Source organism: Sturnira hondurensis, unplaced genomic scaffold, assembly GCF_014824575.4.
Source record: "Sturnira hondurensis isolate 20B ecotype Veracruz unplaced genomic scaffold, ASM1482457v3 Scaffold0020309, whole genome shotgun sequence".
Classification (NCBI taxonomy): domain Eukaryota; kingdom Metazoa; phylum Chordata; class Mammalia; order Chiroptera; family Phyllostomidae; genus Sturnira; species Sturnira hondurensis.
Window position 1 is genome coordinate 687,409 of NW_028092940.1, and position 21,573 is coordinate 708,981.

Genomic DNA, 21,573 nt, shown 5'->3' on the forward strand with positions numbered 1-21,573 from the left:
TTGGTGGCAGTGGCTTACGCACACGCTCCCAGAGGCTGCCTGCAGAGTATGTCTGGCCAGTGCGTCTCCTTCTCAAACCTGACCTTGGGGCCCCGCTAGTTCCCAGGCCTCCCAGCCTGGGTGCAGCCAGCCAGCCAGGCCAGGGCGTGAGAAAGCAGGGCACCTGAATACCCACCCAGCAGGTGTCTCCCAAGAGGGACAGATGGCTCCTCCTGGCCCCACCCTGTCTCTGCCTCAGAGCACATGGAGGTGGCCCTTCCCGTCGGCCACCTTACTCCCAACCCCAGGTCCCCTAGTGCCTGTTCAAGGACAAGCGCACACCTGGGGAGCCACCAGGTCAGGTCGATAAAAGCCAGTCCTGCCTCTCAGATGCTTCCCAGACTCAAGGAGCCTTCATCCGGGAGAGACAGCGAGGCATGGCCCCCCATTCGACAGGTGGGCGGGAGACCCGACGAGGCAAATCCTCGGTGGTGGCCGCTGGGCAGTGACCCTGAGGTGCCACTGCTCACTTCCCAGGGCCCCTCCCTCAACTGACCTCTGCTACTTTATGGAACCCTTGAGGGGCCTTCGAGAAACTCCCTCATGACCTCCAGCCAGTGCGTCAGCTCCCCCAAGTCCCCCCAACTCAGGGGGTTGGGTGCTGCCTCTTGGCAAAGGAATGAAACTCAAAGGCCAAAAGCTCTCCTCCTGAAGTGACCGTCTGTCTCTAAGGTGATCCAGTCTCCAAACTGCCGCACCTAACCCAGCCACCCAGCCCCGTGCAGGGAGCCCGAGGGGGCCCGGCCATGGAAGAGGTCGCACTGCCCCCCAGCGCGAACACAGGACGTGCAAAGGACTGAGGCCTGACCGAGAGCCAAGCTAAACATGGCCGCCTGGTGAGCCGGGCCCCAGGCAACAGAGGGCTCTGCGTGGGGCCTTCTGCGGCTGCAGCGGCCGCCGGGGACCAATACGAAGTCCAGGCTAAGGCAGCACCGGACCCCGGGCCCTGGGCTGCCCCCATGGCAAGCAGGGTCACTACTTAGCCAGAAAACTCACACCTGCCCCCCAAAAGGGTGGGTAAGGGCCCCTAGGGACAAGAGACAGAGCATCAGCCTTGGCAAGGCACCACACACCACCCTCAGTGTGACTCACCGCCACCCATCCCAGGTGGGGTGTCGCCTCCACCGTAAAGTGGGGGAGCCCAAGGAGGGGGAGATGGAGTGACTCACCCACGGCCCCCGGCCAAGCTGGACTCGAGTGCGGCACTGTCTGGCTCCAAAGCTGAAACTGCTCATCTCCGAGTGGGCAGCTAGCGTTCAATATTGTGAAGAAAACATATGAAGAGGGTCCCTCCATCCCGTCCCGGGACTCAGAGAGGCTTACCCAGCGAGCTCAGAGCTCCAGTAACGGCAGGACCCAGGCTTGCCCTCGGCCGGCACGGCTCACCCAGGCGTTCTGGTGCTTTGCCATCGTCCTGTGCCAACCCGAGCCCTTCCTACCGTGGAGGAGAGCCGAGGAAACGGAGCAGAGCAGCCGTAGGCACCTTCTGTAAGGAGCACACTCGGTGCTTCAACTCCGTAAGCCTCTCCTTCGAACAAAGGAGTGTGTTTGCGATGATGGGTTTTAAGATATAGATCAGCTGGGTGACTGGCTGGGGGCTTGGGGCGCCCCTAATGTCACGCTCAGCTTGCTCTGGCTGGTGGCAGTTAGAAAGAAAACGCTGTTCACGATAAACATAGCTGTGTCCTTTATACCAGGGTCACACAGGCAATGAACGGGAGCATGGTCAAGTGTCCAGACACCACAGCGATGGCCGTAACTACAGCACGGGGAAGTCCCCCGGACAGCCAGGGTCGCCTGCGATGAACGATCGAACCAAGCACGCAGGCGGCCGGCTCCTGACAGCTGCACCCCATTCCAGGCGCTGGGGACCAGGACACGGGACGCCGAGTGCGTGGGCGACTCTGGCCACTTCACACGTCGGAGCGGCTTCCAGGGGTAAAAGTGTTTATCATCCGTTTCCCAGTTAGTCGTTAAGGAGCATGTTAGTGCAGGCACTTCAGGAAATATCTGCGTGGACCTTCAGTGGGTCCGTGTATTTAAACACTTCCAGTCTATTTATTTCATCCCCAAAAGTGACGAGGCACGTGTTACGATCTCCACTTTACAGATGGTGAAACTGAGGCACAGGAGGGGCGAGGCACCTACGCACAATCCATCTTTGTGGAACGAATGAGTTAGACGAGAAATGTTTGCCCAGAAGCTCGGGACTGCCTGGCAGGGTGACCGAGGGGAGAGGAGGACGGCAGAGACAGTTTCACGAGAGCTGCTGGCCAGTCTGGAAACCCTCAGGCCCGAGGACGCTGCCCAGCCTCCGCCCCGTGGGGACACAGTGAGCGAGGGACACAGGCCAGGTGCCCGTGCACGGCCGCAGGCTGGGTTTGGCAGCACCACCCCCGGGGCCCCGCCCTCCCTGAGGGGACCCAGGACGGGCAACCACCTGAAGACCTCCTGGTGCAGCCCGCAGGGTGACATTCATCCCACCCGGTGGCTGGGCCGCCTCTCAGGTGACAAGCAGCTGGGAAGATCCAGTGTCAGGGTGTGACTGGCCACCTGGGACCCAGCCTTCGTCCTGCAGCCTGCTTGTCCCGTGGTGTGATAGGACTGAGCAGCTCTGTGGGCTCCCCCATTGTGTGTCCCCCAGGTGTCCCCTTGCCCCCCCCACTCTGCCAGCTCTGCCAGCTCTGCCATGAATGGACGGGGGGGCCATATACTTGAGCCTGGGCTCCCGTGTGTGGCTCCAGGAAGCAGAGGCAGCCACAGCAGGGTGTCCCTCCCTGGGAACAACTCTGTTCTCAGGCCCCACGAGTCTGCAAATGGCCACCACAGGGATGGCCCTGCAAGGTCCCTCATTCTCGGGGGGAGAGAGAGCCCCTGCCCGCACTGATGAAGCCGAACGAGCAACTCTGCTGGGCACTGACAAGCTGACACCCGACCTGCAGCCAAGGTCGAGGGCTGGGGGTGGGAGGCCCCTGGCCTGCCCGGGAGACAGACAGTCCCTAAGGCTGCAGGGGGCGTCGGACGGCATTGGGCTCCTGCTGCTAGAAACGGGGGACCAGCCTCGCCTACCTCAACCCCATCCTGGCGGTTTAGAGGAGGGAAACGGTCTGGCCAAGCAAATCCACGCCACTGGCCTCCACATTGTCCATCACTCATCCCGGAACAGGGTATTTCTGGGAGATTCCCAAGACCCAAAGCAAACCATGTTAAGGGGGTACCCCGTGCCTTTGGGGAAAGAGGCCATGCCACAGAGGAGGGGGTGTGTGCTGGCTTGGGGTGCTCACTCTGTCCCCCTGCACCCCCCTCACCTGCTGAGCGAACCCCACTTTGGGGCTGAAGCAGTTTCTGACATATGTTCTCTGTGGACATGTGGGTGAGCAATTAAATCGAGGATGGACAAGGGAATCAGTTGGACGGGGAGAAGGAAGACTCGAAAGCAAGTGAACCTCCAGAGGGGTGAGAAATCGGTGAAGAAAGACCCCTGAGCCCCAGAACTCAGGGAGCCGATCGGCTCTCGCACAGGTGAAATGCCCACACCTGTCTTCCGGGGGTGGACGGAAGGCAGGTTTTGTGATCTTTCCCTCTGATCCCTCCCCTCCGAGGAAGACTACGATTTCCATGTGGGTTTCAGGACACGCCCTTGCTGGCCAGCCAGGCTGCCAATCAGCTTGTAAAAAGAGGCAGTGCCTGGCCCCATACACGTGGGCGACTTGCTCTTTCACTTTTCGGTGTAGACACATCTGACCACGGACGCCAGGTGAATGGAATCTCGAACCTCCATGTCCCTACTGCCCCGCGTCCACACCTGTCGGGGACATGGAGACTGTGTGTGTGTCCCCAGGCCCATGCCTGCATCCCTTAGAGGTCTCGTTAACAAGACACATTCCCGGACCCCACTGGGACTGATACGTCACCCTTCAGGGGTGGCGTCCCAGAGTCCGCACCGTCCCCACACACCTCCCCCTGCAAAGGATTCTCACAGACAGCAATGTGGGGGGTCCCCACTGCGCCACTGACTGGCCGGGGAACTTGGCAAGTTCCTCACGCTTCCTTGGTGACATCTCCGCCCGGATACCGATATTACGGGGCTGCGGGGACATCTAAGATGGACAGGAAAAGAACCGGACACACAGCGAATGCCCACAAAACACCCCGCGCGGTCTCTCCCCTGCTTCACCATGACTGCTTTGAGGACAACCTCCACCAAGGCGAGATTCCCGTGGGGGCTTCCGTCCAAACCCCTGGGCCCTGCCGTCTCTCTGGGCGAAGAGAGGGCCATCTGGCCTTCTGTTTAGGGCCACTGACCAGCCGAGAAAAAACACATGACACCCATTGGGGAGCCCGCACTGTGGACCCGAAAGGGGTTCCGTCATGAATCTGCCTGAAGGGGGTCTCCCAGGGCGACGGGATGGTAAATACCTAACCAGGCGGGTCGTGGCCTGTCACCACGCCCCGGGCCTGTAACACCCACACAGAGAGGCGCCCCTTGCCTTCACCAAGCCACCCGTCTGTCGATCTGGTGCATCAGGGTTCAGGTGCCTCTCGATGCCTCGTTCTCAGGCCCCCGGAAGCCTCACAGCCTCATAACCTTGTTGACTCTGCTCTGATCCCCGCCTCGCTTTTTTCCGCCTCTGCTTTACGGCCCCTCCTGGATTTCAGACCCATCAAAGAAACCGCAAAATTGTTCTTCTCCGGAGCATTTGAGATCTCGCTTCCCGGCGCGGTTGCCCGTTTGGCTCCAGTAAATTCTTATAAAGATTCTTTACAGGTCTGGATGTTTCTTACGATGACCACAGGTTACTCTGAGTGCCCCCTGGGGCTGGTTATGCACCAAGCCTCAGGTTCCCCTGGTCCTTTATTAAGAAAACTCAGAGGAGGATGAGTGTGGATGCTCAGAGTGTGAAGTGTGAGTACGTTGCCAAGGAAACAGACAGAGACCTCTGTCATGCCTTCCTGTCCCCGCCATGATCCTGGGTGTTCATTAAAGAGGTAGGGGAGGGGGGAGGGGAGGGGGGGGGAGGGCAGAGCAAGCCCCCCTGGCCTGTCCCAGTATCGACAGCTCAGGGTTCCAACGCCAGCACCCACCAGCCACTGACCGAGCTCAGCAGGGTCCCGCACATAATAGATGCACAATAAACACTCACACAGGCAGATCGGGAGCCTGTTTCCCCACGTTGATGTGGAAACTGAGGCTTAGACATGACAGAAGCTTAGACATAATGGGGCTCCATGGACACTCATTTCGCAAAGCACAGAATTAAGGAAACTCTTTTGGTTAGTGGGGTTTGAATTCCTCTAAGGAAAACCGTTTCTCAAACAGAGTCCTGGGGGAAGGGGCAGATGCCACACCTTTAGCTTCTGTAACTTTTTTTTTGTTTTAATCCTCACCCAAGGATTTGTTTTTGCTTGATTTTTAAAGAGAGAGAGAGAAACAACAATCTGAGAGACACATCAATCCGTTGCCTCCCGTACGTACCCCGACCAGGAAGCAAAACCCAAAACATAGCGGTGTGACTGGGGATTGAACCCTCCACCTTCTGGTGCACAGGACGACGCTCCAACCAACTGAGCCACCGGCCAGGGCGGCGTCTGTAACTTTTTAGAGAAATGAGTGTTGGCAGGGGTCCCGGCAGCAGAAACGCACTCCAGGGGAATTTGGGGAAAACAAGAAGAAAAGAGGCTGCCCTTATAGAGTCAAGTTTTGGAAAACACATTAAAACAAATAAACAAAAAGACATAATTAGCCATTGCTGACAGTTCCCCCAAAGCCGGTGATTATGTGGCTGAAGAACGTGGGAACGCCCGTGCCGCCAGTCGGGGGGGCCGGGGTCACGGGCAGGGAGGCAGAAACAGTAGTTCACTCTCACTCAATAAACAGCAACTTCTGGGAGAAGCCCCCCAGAGAGAACAGGGCCAGATGGTCACGTAAGGGCACAAAACAGGAAGCCCCATAGCCCTTCGACACCTGGTCCAAGGGGAGGGTGGCCCAGCTCCAGACCTGCCGGGGTCGCTCTCTGCATCACGCCGCAGCTGCTGGTGGCCTGGTGGCCTGTGTCACCCTGCCACAGGGCACTGGTGTGTGCACGCCGGTCCCCATAGGTGCCCGTCGCCTCTGCCACTCAGGTGAGAAAGTTCCGTATCTGGCCAGCATCCGTGAAGCGAGACAGAGCCCTGCTCTCCGTGTGTTGGGAGTGCTGGGTTTGAGCCTACAGAGTGGATGACGCACCTTGAGGCTTGGTGACTCGCTGGGGAAGTGTCACCACACGGGACAGGCCTCCTGGCAGCTGGCCTCCACCTTGCTGAGCCCTCCCTCAAAAGTCACAGTCCCTTGTAGGGAGGATGTCTGTCACTCCTGTGGCCCACAGTCTCCTTCCATCTTCTCTGGGCTTGGCCTCTGGAATGGGGCAGGGGGCTCTAATGTGGGCCATCCCGCAACACCCGCCCCTGCCCCACTGTGGCCACAGCATGTCACCATGGGACCTAGACAGACCAGTGGACGTCCTGGGCCAGACTCAGCCCCTGGGCCCCAAAGCAGGTGCAGAGCAGGCTGCAGACGGGGGTGTGGGGGGCCTTCTCCATCTGTCATAACCAGAGGTCCTACATGGAGTGGCCTGGAGAACGGACATTCATTTCCACACAGTTCCGGAGGCTGGCAGGTCCAAGGTCAAGAGGCCGGCGTGGTCCAGATCTGGCGAGACCTCCCTTCCTGGCTTGCAGGCCGTTGCCTTCTCTCTGTGTCCTCACATTCCTCTTTTCGCAAGGTCACCCATGCCAGCAGATTCGGTGTCCACCCTTTCAACCTCATTTGGCCTTAATGACCATCTAAAAGGCCCCTCTTCACAGACCGTCACACTGGGGCTTTAGCGTATGATGGGGGGTTACCATTCGGGCCAGGGCAGGGGCAGAGGGCCTCCCGGGGGCCCCGCCCAGCGCTGGGTCTTGGTGTCTGTGTCCAGGGGCTGTGTGCTCCTCCACTGTCCCTGCTCCGGAAGTGACCTGGAGGTCTTGTTGGAACACCAGCCTGACTCTTTGCATCTTGGGGAACCTGCGAGCTACTTGCCGTCCTTTAATACATTTTTCTTTTTTGGTCCTGTGACTCGGCACCCGGAGGGGGAACGGGAACCCCCTCCACAGAGTCCAAGGCTGACCTCCCCGGACCTAGTTGTTGCTCTGAATCTGAAGGGGGGCTGGCCCCCGCCCCCCGAGACCTTGGGCCTGCCAGCCTCCAGAACTGTGTGGAAATGAATGTCTATTCTTCAGGCCACTCTGTCTAGGACCTTTACGTTTACAAACGGCAACACCTCTCTTTCTAGGGCCGCCCGGGGGTGCTGCCTGGGGTGCTCCCGGGCCTGTGGAGCTGCACGGGAAGGGCGAGAGAGGCAGAACCCCCATCCTACGTCCGGGTGGGGGGCCCGTGAGACGACGCATGTGGACACACCTCAGCAGCCCAAGGGGTTGTCACAGGACAGGAAGGGCGTCTCTGTCGGGACCCCTGAAACACTCCCGGGGAAAGGAGGGGTGGCCGGCATCGACACGTTGGCGTCCTCGGGCACAACAGGTCTGTGCTCCTGTCATCGCAGTGAGGCTGTCGCAGGCCCTTTTCTAGAACCATCGCCGCTGAGAAAGATCACAAAGCTCTGATCTAGAAACAGCACGGGGTGAGGGAGTGGCGGAACCGAACTCTCGGCTGGGTGCCAGCATCCCAGGCACGAACTCCGAGAGGGCAGTTTGGCAACGCACGGCCCCAGGGAAGAACTGCGTGCCCTTCCTGACCCAACCATCTTCCTCCCAGGACTTTACATCACAGGTGGGATTGCACGTAAGCACAGAGAGTAGGTATTTGTCTCAGCATTTTTACAGCAAAGAATGGAGACCAGCTTTATCAATCCAAGACCAGTTCAGTCATTCCCAGTCCGTGGGGTGGAGTACTACGCAGCCATGAAAAAGAATGGTTGCCAGGGTAAACCATCAAGGGGTTATATAGTAAGTTGTACAGCAGTAGGCATGATATGCTACTATTGGTGGCAGGGCGGGGGGCGGGAAGCTTGTAAACGCATGGAACGTCTTTGAAAGGATCTGAGGTGAGTGTTGAAGAAAAACCAGAAGCCTGGGCTCCAGTGGGGAGGGGCCTTACTTCGCACCTCTGAATGTTTTAACAGCCACACGGTATTGCCTCTTCAAGTGCATGAGTGTGTCAACGACACAACAGTATCCTAGGACCAGAGCTGACTGTGAACTTCCGGCACACGCAGCTGCCCGGTGTCGTGTCCATCACTCTGTCTGAGCCCCAGGTCCCTCCTTGGCAAAACAGGGCCAGATATGCTTCACCTCCACGACCTCAGGAGGCGGGGACGGAGCCTAAGGTGGGTCTAAAGACCCGCTTCCTCTCTCAGATACAATCGCCTGTGGATGGAGCGCAAAGAGGGTACGTCCCGGCGAAGGAGCCCAGGACTGGCCTTGGGGCGAGTCCTCTTTGAACAAAGCTAAAAACTCCTCCGTCCCTACAGCGTGTGGGGCCCCAGAGGCTGGGCGAAGCCAGGAAGGGTAGGGGGCTGTTCGAAAGCTCCGCCTTCACCCTCAGCCCCGCCCCAGCCATCTTTTCCTCGGGACCCAAGGATACACTGCCCTTGGGTCCATGCGTCCACCTGCTCTGTTCTCAGTCACTGGTACCTTCTCCCACCACAGGGGCTCCTCCGGGGGCCCTCTTATCTCTCCCAGGAATGGGGGCTTCACTTTGATAAAGGAGAGCTGGTCACTGCCAGGCAGGGAGCAGGGGGCAGAGTCGCTCCACCTGAAACCAGCACAGTCCCGGGGGAGCCAGGGAGACAGCCGCCCCGAGGCTCCAGGGCTGCACCCGGGACGCGGGAGGGCGCTTCTGCCTCGTCGGCCGACAGATCAACACCCGTCCCGGCTCGCAGGGGGGCCCGTCACCCGGCACTTTCTTATTATGGATGTGCTGCTCACACACGCCACCCCCGATTAGATAGGCACGGGCCACAGGCCCTCACTAAGTGACATTCCTCACTTCCCCCGACGCCCTGGTATCTTCTAACTGGCTGCCCACTTCCGGGCCTCCATGAGCCCCTCCCCGCCCCTCCCTCTCCTCCTCCCTGAGGTCCAGAAACAGGGACACTCGGGTCTGCCCTCCACCGAGGGGCAGCTGGAGAAATTCTAGGCCGGACTCGTCAGCTCTCCCTCCCTCCATGAGCTGCGGGACCACAGCCGCGTTCTGGGTCTCCTGGGACGAGGGTCAGGAATCTGTGAGTCTCATTATTTCCTTTCTCCCGACACAGTCACCCGCATCAAGGCCGCAGGACCCCAGAGACGGCTGGGGGAAAGGGGACCCAGCCTCCCCCCAACTCAAGGACCTAGAGGTCCGTACACTGGCTCCAGCCTGGGTATGAAGAGGTCACGACTCTGTCTTTATGACCCGGGTCAGACTTCTGTCCACTTGCCTGAGGACTTTTCTGCATAAACAGATGGAGTAAGAATTGAGTTCCTTCTTAGGAGCACCACGGGCAAGCAGCCGCCCCACCACGGCTCAGACTGCGCTCTCCCGCCGCTGCTTTGGCGCTGCCTCCGAGGCTGCAGAAGCCACACCCACCTTGTCTAGGTGACTAGGGGTGGACCCATGGCCCCACCACCCGGATCTGACTGTCCCCTTGGCAGTCGGGGCTTCAGGTTGATGCCAAAAGTCCCACCGTCCTTTCTGCCCTACAGAGAACAGGGACCCCAGGGCTTCAAAGGTGCTGGGGCTCCCCTTACAAACTATTTGTCACAGGCTTCATGAAAAGTGTCCCCTCTGGACCCTCCCAGGGTGAGGGCAAAGGAGCAGGTCTTACGTGACAACCTACACTCCTGTCCCACCCTCCTTGAGCCCTCGGACGCCTTCCTCTCCGCAGTCCCCGGGCAGGCTTGGCACTTCGACTCCGTTTAGTGTAGGCCGCCTGTGGGTCTGCCTTTCAGCCAAACAAACTTTAGGGCCATTCCTGGTCCCCAGAGCCCTTCTGAGCCCTCTTGGCAAGCCCAGGGGCGAACGCCTCCTCGGTGCGCCCGCTCTGCCCCTCCCACAGGGAAGGAACCTGCCACACACGCCAGGCCTGCCTCCACGTCCCATTCGCTGCCTCGCTGGCCTCTGAACCTGTCCCCCTGCCTCATGTCCCCAGAGCTTTGCTCTGTGGGACGGGCTAATTCGCACTTAGCTGTGAAGGGCCGGTTCCAGGCTTAGAGAGACACAGATGGCTCCAGTGCCCCCCGAGTCCCAAACATGCCACGAAGCCATGTACCTTTAGAAAATCAGGCTGTGGGGACTGGAGGGGTGTTTACCGTGTCCCCTAGATCACACCGCACGTGCCTGGGCCCTCAGGTGGCCGTGGGGCCTGGCATGCTGGCAGCCAGCACAGAGGAGGCATCGCCCTGGAAACTGTGAGGCCAGTCACCTGACCATGGGGGAGGTGCGGGCATGTGTGAGGTCCTTGGCCAATGGGAAGGGCTGGCAGGCCGGCGGAGAGAGGAACTGTGTCCACAGACGAACGGAACATCACGATGTGGCATCGACGCGCCGTGGGTCCCACTGCGTCTCAGAAAGGAAGGACACTCTGACACACGCCACAATGTGAACGAACCCCGAGGACAACCCGCTACGTGAAAGACGCCAGGCGCAAAGGCACAAACGCCGTGTGACCCCTCCCGTGTGAGGCACACTAGACTCGTCAAACCGTGGAGACGGAGGCCGGATGGGGGTGCCGGGGGCTGGGGGCAGGGCACTGGGGCGTCAGGGGCACAGAGGGTCAGTGTGGGGAGATCAAGAGTCGGTGGAGGGGGTGACGGTCGCAGAACGACGCGAAAGTGCTCGGTGCCTCTGAACTGAACACTTACAGTTAAAACGGTGCATTTTTACCATGATTAAATGATGCCAAAAAACCAAACAAAGGGTGGACATACCCCTCACGGCTGCTGTGTGTGACTCATGGGGGGTGGGGGCTCCAGTGGGAGGGGGCTCCCTAGGAAGGTGCAGGCCCAAGGACCCTCTGACCCTGCCTGCCCTTGGCCTGTCCGTGCACGGGGGCTACTTCCTGGCTTACTTGCTCCGACCACTCCATGGGTCCAGCTTACTTCCCCCTCTACCGTGTCTGTGGTCTCTTCCGGCCCGAGTCCCAGGGCTCCGAGAGGGCTCAGCGAACCTCCCACCAGATGTTTAAAAACACCTTGCGCCCTGCCTGATGTGGCTCAGTGGACTGAGCACCAGCCTGCGAACCAAAGGGTCGCAGGTTCAATTCCCAGTCTGGGCACGTGCCTGGGTTGTGGGCGAGGTCCCCAGTAGAGGGCGCACAAGAGGCAACCACACATTAATGTTTCTCTCCCTTTCTTCCTCCCTCCCTTCCCCTCTCTAAAAAGAAATACAAAATCTTTAAAAAACAAACAAAACAAAAAATCTCAGCCCAGGCTGTGATAAATGCTGTCAAAGGCCTGCTGTGTGCAGGGCCCGGACGCAGGGCATCTTCACAGCCTCCTTTGGAGGACCCCCCCACCCCCGCTCAGCGGACACAGTGGCCCTGTCCTTGCAGCCACCCCCTTCCCAAAGCGGCCACCTCCAGAACTCTGCGTTCTTCAGAGGCCCACCAAGATATCAACGCGTGGTGGGGCTCGGGATTCGAGGGGGTTTGGGGGCAGTTTTCAAACATTTTGAAAGGTTATTTTACTGAATGACTTTAAAAACACAAGGAAGTGTATTCAAATTAAACACACGTACTTTCACGGGGGGGCGTGGTGGTGGTGGGGACCCCCCTCCTCTGCTTCAGCCGGGCGCCCGTGGAGTGTTCGTTCCCTCCCATCCACGCCGCGTCTCGCCTTTCAACTCCTCTTCATTCGACAGGATTGTGAGGCCCGCCCCCACCCTGCTAATTAAGTCCGCGACCTTGAAAGACATTTACAATCCCAGGGAAGAATTAAGATGAAAGATTAAGAAACTGAATAGGCCCAGACACAATAAGACTGTTTATAATTAAGTATTCAGTTCTGCGGTCCAGACACTAGAGCAGAAGCCAGCCGAGCTTCAGAGCAATGGAAGACATCAGCGTCCCCAAGGCCCAGGCTGGCCGCCCCGTCCCGCCTGCCTTCTCGGTGGCCGGTGAAAGTCCCCGAGCAGGGAGCAACTGTCTTTGAGCCTCGCAGTCTACCTGGGGGCTTGCACCCCGCCCTCCCCTGCTTTGATTTTCTTTGATTTTTCTATCCAGGGATGAAGGTGATCTATTTTTAGCACAGACGTGTGTGAGTGAGTGAGGGGTTGCTATAGCGACAGCTGGTGGTGACAGACCAGGTCCTGCTACAGTTCCCGGTCAGAAACAGACCCCAAACGCTGGGCCCACCAGGAAGGCTGTCGCCTCAGAGGTAATGAGCTCCTCCCTGACCTGCTGGGGTCCCCGTCTGCTGCCCGAGGGGGCAATGCCAGGCTGCAGGGCACCTGGGAAATGCCCAGGTGTGGAAGAGCCCCCGGGTGCGGGCAGGGGGCGGTTGGGTGTGTCCTGTGAGGCACTAGGTTAGGAATCCCAGGGGCGGGTGCTCGCGTGCACACACACACACTAACCCTTAAGTCCCTACCTCGGTTGTACATATGTGCGCCGGCCGCTGGCTGCCCTGGAACATGTCCCACAGAAAAGCTCGCAAACGTACAGGACCATTCCCAGCTGCTGCGGGAGCCCCAACCTGGAAACCTCCCAGGCCCCACGAGGGGGCTGTAGCTGTGGGCCCTGCAGGTGACAACCATGAGGGACCCATGAAGGACCCTTTGTTCCCCAGCAACCAAGTGAACGGGTGGACCTCAACCACAGCCTCAGCCTGGCTGCGTCTCCCAAAGCTCAAGTGAGAGAAGCCGGACAAAGACAGCAATCTTGCAGGGACCCATCCTATGAAATTCAAAGCCTGATAACACTGATCTTGGGGGGCAGGGCCTGGCAGGGGGTGCAGGCGGCTTCTGTGCTGGGGTGCTGCTCTGGGCCCCCTCTGTGCGGCGGTCACACGCACACGTCCACGCCGTGCAGATTCGCCCCCGATGGTGTGCACACGTTTCTGTGTGTACCCACCTGAGCAGAACTCGCGTGACCAAGGTTGCACTGTGCCGTGAATCCAGCGTCAGAAGCATTCGGTGCTGGGAGAGTTGGAAGTGCTCATGGCGTGCGGGCACCTGCCGGGAGGAGAGGCCCCTGGCCCCACGTGGGTGCAGTCAGTGCGGAGGCAGGACGGCCCAGGCCTGGCCATCAGGGCGGGTGCACTCCCGAGACCCACCACCAGCTGTGGGGCCCCTGCTGTGGGGGTGATCCTGGGGAAGGGAGGCTGGTGCGGCAGACAGCCCTGAGAAGGGGGACCCTGGAGCGGCCGTGGAAGGCGAGGGGTGGAGTGCCCCTTAGCCGGGGGGCTGGCCCACAGGCGCCGGCCTGAGAACACCGCGTGTGCTCTCCTTTCTGAGGCACCACCTGGGCTTCTCCTCAGAGTCATGGCCACAGCTGCTCAGAGGTCACCGCTGGGCCCCAGCCACTTCTATTATCCATTCCCATCAGCCTGGGCCACTCAGTGGCCGGGCTGAGTCACCCAGGAATGAGAAGCAGAGGGGACGGAGGGGACTTCTGACTCAGTGTCCACCGTGACTCATGGCCGGCCTGGGATGGCGGCTGTAGGGTCAGTGGGGAGGGTCAGTGAGGCAGAGAAGTGATACTTTCACGTCACCGCAGGTGTCCATTCTGAACAGCTAAACATGCATGAGGGTGAGTGAATGTGGGGGTCTTTTGAGGCAACCCCCACGGGGACTCCAGGAGCCAGGCAGGCAGGCGGGGAGACCAGGAGGAGACGGCGAAGAGCCTGGGGGGACGGGATGGACAGCAGCTTTCATGTTCCTGTTCTGCCCGCTGCTTGAGGCTGAAAGCCAAGGGCATGAGCGCTCCGCCTGCAGCACCAGGGGACAGGAGAGCAGGGGCAGGCGGGGCTCAGGCCTGTGTGTACCCGGGCGCAAGGTGAATGGGAAGGGGAGGCTCATGGTCATGCCAAGACCCGCCCTTGGTTCTGGTCTCCCGTGTCACATCGACTCCGGCAGCAGGGGACCGAGTGCCCCCCTCCTGTCCCTCCCTGGCTTCCTGTCTCCGGTGCCACCCTCAGAGGGACCTTTGAGATCGCTTTTATTTACCACTCCCCCCTAACTGCAGGGGGCAGGGATGATGCCTAATCCTCTCCTCATCTTCCTTTTCCGTTAAGAAAAAAATCCTCACTTGGGGATATTTTGTTTAAATTGATTTGGGGGAGGAAAGGAGACACATCGATGTGAGAGAGAAACACCCATCGGTCGCCTCCCCTAGGCGCCCGGACCAGAGACTGAACCTGTAAACGACCCTCCAACCCACCGAGTCGCCCAGCCTGGCCCTTTTCCATTTTCACTGTGATGGCCACATGCTCTTGGCCGCATAATCTGGGACTCCACTGACCAAAGGGGAAGCTTGAGTCAAAATCCTCACTGTCTGTCCCATGGGGCATGAGAACCAGAGGGGCACGTGAAGCTGGGCTGGGGCGGGGAGTGGGGGTGCAGGGGGGTGGGGGGTAGGAGCTAAACATCGAGGACTGAAGGGACGAGGTTTTCATGAATCAGAACGTCCAAGGGCATTTTACCACAAGGTGTGACGTGTTCAAAATTCCAGCGAGAGCTGCGTACTTCCGGAATACAGACGGACCCAGCAGGTGCTGGCCTGCCCACCTTGGCTCTCTGGGGTGGTCATTCTGGCTGTGCACATGACAAAGACCACTTGTCTCCTGGTGTCGCTTGATCTGAGGGACTGCAGGGAAATCTGCAGAGGAAGCGAAACGGACCTCGTCCCCGGAGGGAGGACCCCACCTCCTGTTACAGCCGAGGAGGCAGCAAGTGGCCCCGGGGAGAGACCAAACCGGCCACGGAAGCAGCCCAAGGGCTCCAGGAATCCGTGCCGACCACCCAAGGACACTTGATTTGGGGGAAGTGAGGATGTGTAACAGACACCTTCACGGAGCTGCCTCAGGGGAGGAAGGGCCCCCTCCACGGTTCTTTTGGCTACAGGAATAACTGGAGGAAGGAGAGGGAGGGGCTGGAAGGAAATTGAAGACACCACAAACTGCCCTGGCTGGTGTGGCTCAGCCTGAACACCAGCCTGTGAACAAAAGGGTCGCGGGTTCGACTCCCAGTCGGGGCACATGCCTGGGTTGCGGGCCAGGTCCCCAGGAGGGGGTGTGCAAGAGGCAACCACACATGGATGTTTCTTTCCCTTTCTTCCTCCCCCCCTTCCTCTCTCTTTACAAATAAATAAATAAATAAAATCTTTAACAAACACCCACACACCACACACCCCGAAGCCGTGCTTACTGGAGAAGAGGGAAAACCGTGAGTGGCTACTTTGGGGCCCATAACCAGAAATTCCATAGTGACTGCATGTGACGCTACAAGGTGTCAGCATTAGAACGGCGGGTGAAACGCTGCTCTGGGGACAGGGTCCCTCTCCCTGACAAGCCAAGAAGTCCCAGAACAGGTGAGGGGGACAGTTTTAGAAGGAGGGAGGGTTAGACTGGGCCTTAAAAGGTGCGTAATGGACAAGTCGGGAGCTGGGAGGCCACGCTCAGTGGAGGTCCTCCGTTTCTCCTTCACCCGGCGCCTCCACACTGGACACTGTCAGCAGGGCCACACTGGACACTGTCAGCAGGGCCCACACTGGCCACCTGGCCATGCCCCTGGGTCCTCCCGCTCAGGGAAATCAGGACACACCTGGATACCTGGGCTCCGGTCACCTCAGCTGGCCTCAGCTGCCTCCCCGCCCGCAGAGGGAGCTTCCGGGGGGAGCCCTGATTCCCCCACTCCCCCCCCTTTCAGCGCTGGCATTTGCACATGAGCACGTGCAAAACCCGGTGGACATGCAAACATTATGTTTGCTCCCAGGAGTGCAGGGGCCAGGGTGACAGCCAGACTTTGGGGGAGAAACCGCCCTCTGGCCATTGAGAGGCTTTTAATAACGAGCCTGCCCGTCCCCATTGGCACAACCCGACTGCTAGTTAAACAGCAGGTTCGAGTTTAATTCTAGGGTAAATGAGGGTTTATTACTTTATTACTTAGAGTGTCATCTTTTTAAACCATGTCTAGGAATCCAGGGCAGGACGTCTGGGATCCCTTCCCGGGCAGGGCGAGGCACCAACCTCGTTCCCACGAGGATTCACCTTCGTGTCCAATTAGATACACATTCTAGTTCCTCCCCGAGACCGAAAACTCGCCGCGCTGCGGAGCTGCCACCGAGTCCTGGGCGCTCAGGAACCCCCACGAAGCACCGGCGGTGCGGCCAAGAACTGGTGAACTCCTGTGCTTATAAACCGAAGCCTCCTGCCTGACGGAGGTGGCGGGTCTCACAGGCGCCAGGAAGCTAAGAATGCTTTAGGCTCCTCCTGCCGGCCCCCAGCCACACAGGCAAAGCCCACCCAACCCCCAGGTCCCTGGACACACCCTGTTGGAGACGCCCCCCCCCCCCCCCCCCCCGACCCCTCCAGCCACAGTGGTCCTGACCCCCTGTGTGTGCAGGCCGGAGCCGGTCCCGGTCCCGGGGGACAGAACGGTGAGCTCTCCCCCAGACCAACCAGGTGTCACTCCCTGCCCCACACACCCCAGTCTGTCCAACGGCCCAGCCCCAGGGAGAAGGTGGCGGAATTCCTTCTCCCAGACCCTACCTACTGCGAGGCTCCTTCACACACACGGGATTCACTCCTAACAGCCCAAACCAGCAGCTCCCACCCATCCTTTCTGGTCCCCAAGCTGCTGGGCTTCCCTAAATGAACGGCAGCCCGGCAGGTCACCAACCACATTGGGCCAGATGGGCAAGGGAGAGAGGAAGTGGCCTCAGAGAGAGGCGCGTGGGGCCACTCACGACCAGCACGGCCATCGATAAGGGAACACACCCGAACGCGCCACCTGTGCCTCTAACTGCTGCCTAACAGTCCCCCCCCAGTGGAGAGAGAGGGCTGCCCCGGCTCTTGCCCACACACGCCTGGTACGATGCTGCACGCACACACACGCCCCGGGTCTCCCTCCCCCGCAAGACCACCAGACAGGGCGCGAAGGGCGGCGTCCTACCAAAGAGGCCATGGGGCTCCGACTGGCGCCTCTCGGTGCTTCGGTTTGGCTCCTTGTGTTTCTTCTTCCCCCTGAGGCTGCCGAAGCGTTTCATCAGTAGCTGTGGCCACAGGAGCGGCGACAGGCGACCATACCAGGACGTGCGGAACCAGCGTCAGCCCCAGGTGGCGGGGAGCCAGGGCAGGTGCAGCATCCGCTGGTCGGATGGCGTGGGGCGTCCTGCAGCCTCGGCCACCAACAGTTCAGAGACGCAGCCTGGGAGTCCAGGCGAAGTCCCAGGGGGGCACGGACGCAGGATGGCCACTCTCGGGGCCAGCAGCCACAGGACACACCGGGTGGGAATCCCCCTGCCGCCCTTCCTCCCACAGAGCTCGGGCTGCAGCGGCTGGGGCAGCCGGCCGGCCTGAAGTGGCAAGGAGCCTCCGCAAGCACAGGCAGAACCTCACCGTGGGTTTGTTTATGGAGTGAAGGCCAGCCTTGCCCCGAGGCACCCCCGGGTGTTTCTCCTCCGTTACGTTAAAAAAGGAGGGAAGACAGGGAAACAGGCCCAGGGAGCCCCGGCCCGCCGGTCATGTGCAGGTCTGCAGATGTCTCTTTAAAAAGACTGTAAAAGGAAACCGCACTGGGCAGACAATCCTTGGCACCAATTGGCCGGAGCACTCTCCCATTATGACATGACATCACACAACTATTTTGATTCATGCGTTCCAAGGGTCAGGAGGCTCCGGCTTCTCGGTGGAGGGGCCACCTGTCTCGGGGCTGGAACCCGGTGAGCCGACTCCAGCTCAGCCTCCTCGAGACGGAGGAAACAAGCCCACCTATAAGGGGCGGGGGCTTGGGGTCCCCTGGAATTCACTGGAGGGGGCAGCAAACTGGGACCTTGGACTTGCTAAGAACTGCAGAGCCACAGAGCTCAAAAGAGAGTTTTAGAGAGGGTCTGGACCAACCCCTTTCTGGGACGGATGGGGAAACTGAGGCTTGGGAAGGGCGGTGGTCCGAGGTCCGAGGTCCCGTAGCTTACAGCAGAACCAGGACTGTGGTTCTAAGCCAGACTCCTGATTTAATGAGACAAACCAAAGTAGTTTCAGTTTGTGTTTGGCAATTATAAAACAAACTTTAAAACCGCAAGTTAGGGGAAACATTTTCCCTTTTTTTTCTTTTGTGAAGTCCTCACTAGACTCCGGGGAAGAGAGGGGATGCGCCAACTACTGTAATCTTGAGAAAGTTTCTTCCTGGCTAGGGGCCACCGTTGCCCCCTCTGTGAACCGAGATGAGACGGGAGCACGTGAGTCTGCTTCCCAGAGTCTGCGCGTCTGACGGCGCTGCCCCACTCCTGCTGGGACGGATGGGCAGGCCGGCCGCCGGTCCGAGCTCTGCCACCAGGTTGCCCGAATGCACACGCCCAAGCGGTCTCGCCCTCCAGGAGGGTTCCAGTGACTTGGAGAGACGAAGACACACTGCTCAACACCACTACCTGCTCGCAAAAGCTGCCTGTGATGAGGACAAGTGGTCAGAATGGATGAGTGTCATTGGGACAGACGGACGGAGGGACAGCCACATGGCCCAGCTTGGAGAGCAGAGCAGCCCTGAGGGCTGGAGGGCCAGAGAGAAGAGAGAGGCCAGGCCAAGCTAAGACCACCCGGGGCGGGGCCTGACCTCCAGGACCAAGTTGTAAAGCCCCTCTGGCTGGGTCCCCAGTGTACGGAGCAGATCACCTCGATTCCCTGTGATAAACGCCGAAAAGTACCACGTGGGCGGTTTGGGAGTTTCACAGTCACAGTCCCTTCCTTCCCCCTCCCCCCACCTTCCCTTCCTTCCTTCTTTCCTTTTAAATCAACTCAGTTCTTCACAGACTTTGTATGTTCTGATTTAAAAATGAAGCCTAGCCCTGGCCCAGTGGCTCACTTGGTTGGAACGTCGTCCTGAACAACCGAAGGTTGCAGGTTCAATTCCCGGTCAGGGCACGTACCTAAATGACCGGTCTGTTTGATCCTCGGTAGGGGGCCGTATGAGAGGCAACCAATCCACGTTTCTCTCTCACATCAATGTGTCTTTATCTCTCTCCCTCTCTTTCCCCCTTCCTCTCTCTCAAGTCAATAAACATATCCCTTAATCAGGATTAAATAAGTAAATAAGCCCTGGCTGGTGCGGCTCAGTGGATTGAGCTCAGACTGCAAATCAAAGGGTAGCTGGTTCGATTCCCAACTCCAGCACAGGCCTGGGTTGTGGGCTAGTTCCCAGTAGGGGGCGCTCGAGAGACAGCCACACACTGATGTTTCTCTCCTACTCTTTCTCCTTCCCCTCTCTCTAAAAATAAATAAATAAAATCTTAAAAAAATAGGTAAATAAATAAGTAAACAAAGCCTACCTGCTTTAGGAAAGGACCCCTAAACAGGTGTTCCCCTGAGAAAAAGAGGGAGGGGCATATTTGATGAAAAGGAGAAGTTTTTACCTAAGTCAATATGATGCTCTTAGATGACCAAGTATGGGGCAAGAGGGAACACGTCAGTGTGGCCACCAAAAGCGAATGAAAATAAACAACCCCGGAGTCACGCCCGACGGTTCTGTGCCCCGAGTACAGTCACTCACTCACCAAGTAGTCATTAAGCTTCCATCCCAGGCACGGGGCAGTTGCTGACGGAGGGGATCAGGGTTATGGATAAGTCGAAGGCATTCTTGTCCTCTGAGAACTCCCTTTCCACGAGGAGAGTAACAACTCCCACCTGTTGGGTGCCTACCACCTGCCAGTGGGAGTTCGAGTCACCTCACAGTGATTGTTTTATCTCACCCTCCCTACCACGGGGGGGGGGACGGGGGGTGTGTGTTAGCAGCAGCGCTTTATTTATGAGGACTCACTTCGCGTCAGAGGTGCACCCTGACTGGGATCAGGCAGCTAACGAGGGGAGACCATGGACTTGACCCTTATTTATCTGATTCTAACTTTAACATCGCCCCAGGAAGCCTTGTTCCACAGACACATGCAGACCAAAGTCCGCCATCGGTGAGGCCAGAGGTCGAATCCTGCTGGGTGTCGGAGGATTCGTCAGAGAACACCCTCCTGGGGACGCGTCCGGGGTGCTGAGCACAGAAGCGGGAAGACACCCTGCTCCCTCTCTCCCCGGGGGCCAAAGCCACTGCAGCCGCCCAGCCCGGCTGCCGCTCTGTGAATTCGCTCTGGGAGCAGCCAGTGCCTTGGCTGAGCAGAGACCAGGTAGGGCCGAGACCTCCCACGTCACTCGGGGTCGCTGCTGGGTGCCCAGACGGTGACCGGGTGTTGTGAAAGGGGGTGGTGGCGTCGGCCTGACTCAGCCACACCTGTGTTCAGCCCACACACTTTGCCCACAGGACGGCGAGCTGCCCGTGCAAGGAGTCAGGAGCCACCTGCAGTGCGGCTTTAAGAAGAGCCAGGTGAGGACAAATGCAACGACCTTGAGAGTGGACACAAACAAAGCCCCAAAGAGACCCAACTACACCAACACGTACTTTATTATTTTTTTATCCTCACCCGTGGACATTTTTTTAATTGTTTCTAGAGAGAGGCTGTGCCAGGATTGGGGGTCGGACGCACACCAACCGCGGATCAGAGAGCTCTCACAGGAGCCCCCCCTTCCTGTGTTCCGTCTCCAGCAGCTGATGGTCCCCAACGCACGCACGGGGCCCCCCCACCGCTGACTCACAGGGTGTTCTCACAGGGTGCTTTCCACCCTCGGGGACCTTTTCTTGAGGGAGGGAGGAGGTACCAGCCCCCAAGAAAGACCGTATTTCCACACGTCTTTCAAAGGGCCAGGGCGTCTCTGGATCGGACGTTCGGCTCTCTCGGCGGGCGCTAGGTCGGAGCTCGGAACCGGACCAGGTCACCGGGACAGCAGACAACTCTTCATCCTTAGCATGGCCCCCGGCCCAAGGGATCAGGCCCCCGATCACCATCCTGACTCATTCTACACGGTCGGGAGGGGGCAGATGACAGGTCACGCAGACTGTGGTCCTTGTTCTTGTCGCTGCAGTTATTCTCGTTTTCAGCTCTAAACCCACACGTGACACGGAAGAGCACCTTCTGGAGACACTTCACACGGTGAGCTCGCGTCTTATTCCGTCTTGTGTGAGTCTTTGGTCCCCAGACAGAGGGACAGCTCCCACCTCGCGGGGACCGTCACTTAGCGGGTGGGCTCCTGGCGTGGAGGCAGGACAGGGACGGGAAGCAGGGTGTGCCCTGCGCTCAGCCACCTTGGGGGCAGCACATCTGCCGGGGGGACCGGGGTGGGGGGAGGCACGTGCAGCCTGCGGCACTTCCGTTCTGTGGGAATGACGGACTCTCACAGTGGTGGACAAAGCCCCTGTGACCCCAAACTGTGGGTAAATCAGCTCGATCGTTGGGCTTCCTCAGCTGGTGACCGGGAGGCCTGTCCCCACAG

At 59.2% G+C, this 21,573-nt stretch overlaps 1 protein-coding gene across 5 annotated transcripts in view; it reads right to left on the minus strand.

Moving 5' to 3' along the window:
• PRKAG2 (protein kinase AMP-activated non-catalytic subunit gamma 2) overlaps positions 1-21,573 on the minus strand; it is a 194,697-nt gene that overhangs the window by 96,994 nt on the left and 76,130 nt on the right. The window contains exon 1 of one of the 5 annotated variants that reach the window (XM_037029476.1): positions 17,162-17,744. The exons of the other annotated variants lie outside the window; for them this stretch is intronic. Within the exon in view, the coding sequence (XP_036885371.1) occupies positions 17,162-17,255 (94 nt within the window). The 5' untranslated portion in view covers positions 17,256-17,744. Of the gene's footprint in view, positions 1-17,161; positions 17,745-21,573 lie in introns of those variants that run through there. 5 annotated transcript variants of the gene reach the window in all.